Source organism: Glycine soja, chromosome 17 (genome assembly GCF_004193775.1).
Source record: "Glycine soja cultivar W05 chromosome 17, ASM419377v2, whole genome shotgun sequence".
Lineage (NCBI taxonomy): Eukaryota > Viridiplantae > Streptophyta > Magnoliopsida > Fabales > Fabaceae > Glycine > Glycine soja.
The window spans coordinates 23,929,578-23,934,744 of NC_041018.1; the positions used below are offsets into that span (position 1 = coordinate 23,929,578).

At 34.7% G+C, this 5,167-nt stretch overlaps 1 protein-coding gene across 1 annotated transcript; it reads right to left on the minus strand.

Annotated features, from left to right (window-relative positions):
- Positions 1-265: 265 nt before the first annotated feature.
- Positions 266-1,462, minus strand: LOC114392448 (uncharacterized protein At4g38062-like). The gene is made up of 2 exons (XM_028353592.1): positions 413-1,462; positions 266-319 (listed from the first exon to the last, which is right to left on the minus strand). Exon 1 carries the CDS (start codon positions 1,313-1,315, stop codon positions 545-547), a length of 771 nt encoding a protein of 256 aa, XP_028209393.1. The 5' UTR covers positions 1,316-1,462; the 3' UTR covers positions 266-319; positions 413-544.
- Between the last annotated feature and the right edge of the window lie 3,705 nt (positions 1,463-5,167).

Below are 5,167 nucleotides of genomic sequence, written 5' to 3' on the forward strand. Positions count from 1 at the left end.
TGATGAGATTCATTCCTTTGAAAGAAATTCAGACTGATCATAGAATGACACTCACATTATTATGCCAAATATAGTTCCAGATAAATAAACAAACTAGATAGAAGGGCTGACATTGGCAATGATCATTGTTTTCGAGTTTTCGCCAAGAGAATCCTGCATTTTATGCCAAATAGTGATGAACAAAAGAACCCTGAGACTAAAGAATCAAACTAAACCAGCATATAAATCAACCTGAAGAAGAAAAGTTAGTCTAGAGTCTCTGTAAGGGATATGTCTCTGCTTCCCATTTGCCACATCCACTAGTATCATAATAACATGACTGCAAGAATGATTAGAGAATACTAGTTACTCAATGAGAAAGCAGAAATAAGACAATTCAAAATCTTAATGTATTAAGCTAAAATGTAAATACCCCAAGGTAGATAATGATTTATTGATGTTAGCTGCTTCTTTTAAACGCTCCCCCTCAGCACCAGAAGTCTTCTGTCTGTTAGATATATGATAATCATAATGATAACTTGGTTCATAGGATACTTTAAGGGTTTCAGCAGAGTGCGTTCCAATCCTGTACTTCACAATTTAATCGACATATTTCATCATTTTTACTGGCTATTTCCTGTTCCAGCACTTCTAGAGCCTCAAATGCTGCACTTCTTTCATATTGTACGGTGTATTCCATCTGCAGTAGTTTCTCTTCCAAGATTAGTTGACCCTCAGATGATTCCTCGAGCTTTTTCTTTTGTTGTTTAAGCTCTTCCTCCAACAGAGAGTGTTGTTGTGCAGCTTGTGCCATAGTTTTTACAAACTTGTCTTTCACTCTCAATTGCTCTGCAGAAATTAGAACCATGTATTCATTCTCTTTGATATCAAATGCTTTATCAGGGTCTGCCCTACCCCTGAATGATTTGGAGTAAGCCTCAGCAAGTTCAGATTTAAAGATCAAGAGTCCCAAGTGATTCTCTTCAATGGCATAATAACAATTTTCCAATTCCATCTGAAGCTCCCTTATTTCTTGTTCTTTGTTGGTCAGTGTAGACTTATAAGTAACAATATCTTCTTCCATCTTCGCCACTTGATCACCCCATTGAGATTCTTTAGACTTGACAATTGAGGCGCAGTGTTTATGCACCTCTTCCAACCATCTAAGCTTGTTGCGGAGCTTTGATGTCACCGAATTTGCTCCACCATTATTGATCTGAGCTTCCCTGAGTTCTTTAAGTAAATCTCCCAATTCCTTATTATGTTGTTCAAGTTGAACAATTTTACGTTCCAGTTCTCTCACCACCATCTCTTTCTCTCTTATTGAGTTTCTCATCTGTGCTATTTCTTCATTTCTCAGAATTGTCAATAGTTGTATCTCTGACTTCTTTCCTACTCTACTGAGAACTTTAAAAAGTGGAGTGGTTAAAAGGTTCAATGTTTTGTCTATCTTACAATAACTTCGTTTACCTTTCTGCAGACAGTAAAGTTGTTTGCATGTAAATAACCTCTACATAAGAACATGCACACTCGCAAACACAAAATGTCTGTTTGCACACCTCAATGCACAAAATAGAGAAGTAATAACACTGGTAGATTTTATTTTTTTTAAAAAAGTAGGTTATGTTCAGTTGAACTCTAACCCAAAGACTCTATTAGTCATTTTCCAAATGGATATATAAATACCCATCACCATTAATCATTAACAAATAAAGTAGAAGGAAGCCCAAATGGACGAAACAAGGAATTTAAAGAGAGGGCCCAGAGACAAGCTTGCCTAACAACCTCATTGACTCAGATCTTTATAGTTGTACCCAGCACACTTGTTTGAGCACCATGAGAAGTAAATTCTCATGCTGAGAACAGTCAAAACATTTAAGCTGGAACATCTAGAAAATTATAAGCATTTAAGCATGGCCAGGCTATAGATTCCCAATTTAGGGATGTCACCTAACATGAGTGAACTGAAATTACAGTAGTGTGCTGCTTATAGAATTTTGAAGCTGTTAAAGGGGGAAGCATAGCTTGGCCAGAATTTTTCCTCTACCTTAATTATAGGATTGTATTTATGTGGTTTCTCAGATCCCCATTTCAGATTCTTCTTAGGTTCAAGGACAACTTTTATTTTAACCGGTGTTATGAATATAAAGTATCTCCTAATTTTACCAATGATTAATTTCTATCAAAGAATTGATCCATCACTTTTAATAGAATTTCAAAGACACCTTTCTAGAAACAAAAAATTAAAAAAATATAATACAGAATGTGGAAGTCATTGTCTCATTGATATTGCAATTTTAAAACTCCCCTGGATCATGCCATCGTCAGCTAAAAGTCTTTCTATTAAATCTACTCCAAAAATTGTGAAAATCTCGCTTTTCTTTCAACAATTCCGTGAACACAAAATTGTATTAGGATTACATGAACCAACTAAAAGTCATTCCGGGAAGAGACAAACACCAGACTCTTCTTTTTCCTCCATGTTGGTAAATTGTGAAAATCTCGCTTTTCTTTCAACAATAGCGGATTCGTAAATTGGATGTCCTCCATGTTGCTTCCTTGTTTTAGTACATGGATCCCAATTTGTTTGATTGGTTGGGGTACCCATGATGTAGTACACACCACATGATTCCATTCATTTTCCGAAAGAACAAGGTCGTAGAATAGTTCCTCAATGTGATCACATATACACAGAAGATCACTGGATAGATCCGCCAAGAAAATATGAGGGGATAAATATTTGTTACCATTGATGATAAGTGTGAACCATACTCCTGCATATAACTCCAGTCCAACAAAAACACAAGATAGAGATATCACAGGGAACTTGTTACGAAACCAGAAAGAAATTGATGATCCATTGATACAATGCTCAAACCACTCTGGAATGCTTGGTCCTGGCAAACGAAACAATTTGTATCCATCGGCCTCATGCAATTCCTATAGGTCATAATTCATTCATACATTTAGCAACATATATATTTATAGTATAAGTCAACGTGAAATATATAAATTATCAAGTCAAATATATATATATATATATATATATATATATATATATATATATATATATATATATAGAAAAATATATATCAACCTTATTCAGTAACATGCTTCTACACTCAGAAGTCAAGTATTCGCAGTTTATTGCAGAAAATTTTCCAACGTTGGAGGGAATCCCTTTTATATGTTCAAGATCCGAACAATAATCAAAATTAAGTGTACTCAAAATACGACATTCTCGGGTGCATGCAGGAGGAGGAGTAAAATCTATAACTTTCAAGGATATGCAGCATTCTACATCCAATTCTTCTATGTTCAGTGGAATCCCTTTAATTTTTTTAAGATTATCGCATCCAGATAAAAAAAAGCTTCCTTAAAAAGCGACATTCTTTGGTGCATGAAGGAAGAAGTGTGAGGTCCAAACCTCTCTAGGATTTGCAATCTGTTACGCAGAGTATTTCTAAATTAGGTGGAATCCCTCTAATTTTTTTAAGATTCTCACAAACTTCGAAATAAATTTCTTTCAAAAACTGAAGTTCTTTAATGCATGCTGGAAGAATTGTGAAATCATCCCCTCTTAGGTGTAATTCTTTCACATTGGCAAACAAAGGGAGACCTCTTAGAAGGAATTCGCCTGATATATTGGAATGTGAAAGATCAAGAAAATCAATGGGATTTCTAAAGACCATTGAGGTCATTTGTGCTTCCCCTTCGTTCTCTTTGGATAGTAGCAACCCCTCACATTTTTTAACAATAAAATAACGAAGTTCTTTCATCCCAAAAATGCTACTTGGTAACTGAATAATTCCACCATTCTTCAGTTTAATCCTTTGAAGTTGAGTGAGATTTTGAATTGAAGATGGCAATTCTTTGATGGGAGTGTTTTTAATATCAAGGGAAGTTACATTTTCCATCTTCCCTAATATTTTTGGAAAACACTCAAGACTACCACAGTATGAAAGTTTAAGTTCTTCAAGAGAGGTCAATTTGATTGGCGGAAAACTCGTAAGCTTGCTGCAGCCATCAGCATACAAGATTTTAAGTTTATCCAGAAATCCAACCGATTCATGAATTTTAATTAAATTCTCACAATTGCAAAATGCTAATTCTTGTAAATTTGGGTCAGGTATCTCTGTTATATTTTGAGAATCAGAAAAATTCAAAACTCTCATATTCACGAACATCTGCCAAAAAGGTACAAAAAAGAGAAAGAAATAGGAATCAAAGGATTAATATTCAAAAGAACTTATTGATATAGAAGTAGTGAAGAGAACTTGTATGCATACCTTCTTTGACATGAACAAATCAAGAGACATTAAGCAACTACCGAGTAACTCTAGTTTGACAAGTTTCTTTGGATGAAAATCAATTGGTAAAGATGGTGAAGGATAGTCCCACCATTCTAATACTCTTAAACTATTTGGAAGATGTTTGGGACCTGTGGTAAAGCTACCACTTTCTATGATAAGTCTTTTGAGGTTATTCATCTTTTCGAAGGCCATTCCATCCCATTCTACTACTCCACGATATTTGAAACAATACAGATTTATGATAAGTCTTCTTGTGTTCTTTCCCGGAATTGCTAAAAGTCTTTCTATTAAATCCTAACGATGGAAATATCATTTTTGAATACAATTTTGTGATGCAAACACCAATTTAACGTTGCTAGGGAAGATTCTTGATATTGACCTACTTTATAGGGCAAAACATCAACTCCTCAAGCCTCTATTTTCAGCCCCAAAAAAAATGCTATTTTCTAATTTCTCTTGTCTTTAGTCAACTAGGCCTCTACCCTTTAGAATCACCCACTGTTTCCCTTTATCTAAAAGCTAGCCAGCTAGGCAGCCAAAACTGGAGCAATCATAAATAATGGAAAACAAATGAACAAAAGATATAATAATTTTAAAAGACAATAACAACACAAACGAGCCTCATGTCACTCATGAATGCCTTTACGTATAGGGAATTTAATTACTTGACTTCTGTACATAATTGACATTGTTATACACCTACAAAATTGGGCCTTGGTTAATGGATGTTGTACTGATTGAAGTAATATTATTGTGTAATTCTAGCTCTAATTCAATGTAATTAAATTAGTGGGCACATAGCAACTCTGGAATGGTATTATTATCATGTGAAAGAAGCTTGTTGCCCTCAACATGTTAAAGAATACATGAGTATG

What these genes read in the sequence shown, in the direction of transcription:
- LOC114392448 (XM_028353592.1), bottom strand. Translation starts at nt 1,315, where the DNA reads ATGAGAAACTCAATAAGAGAGAAAGAGATGGTGGTGAGAGAACTGGAA.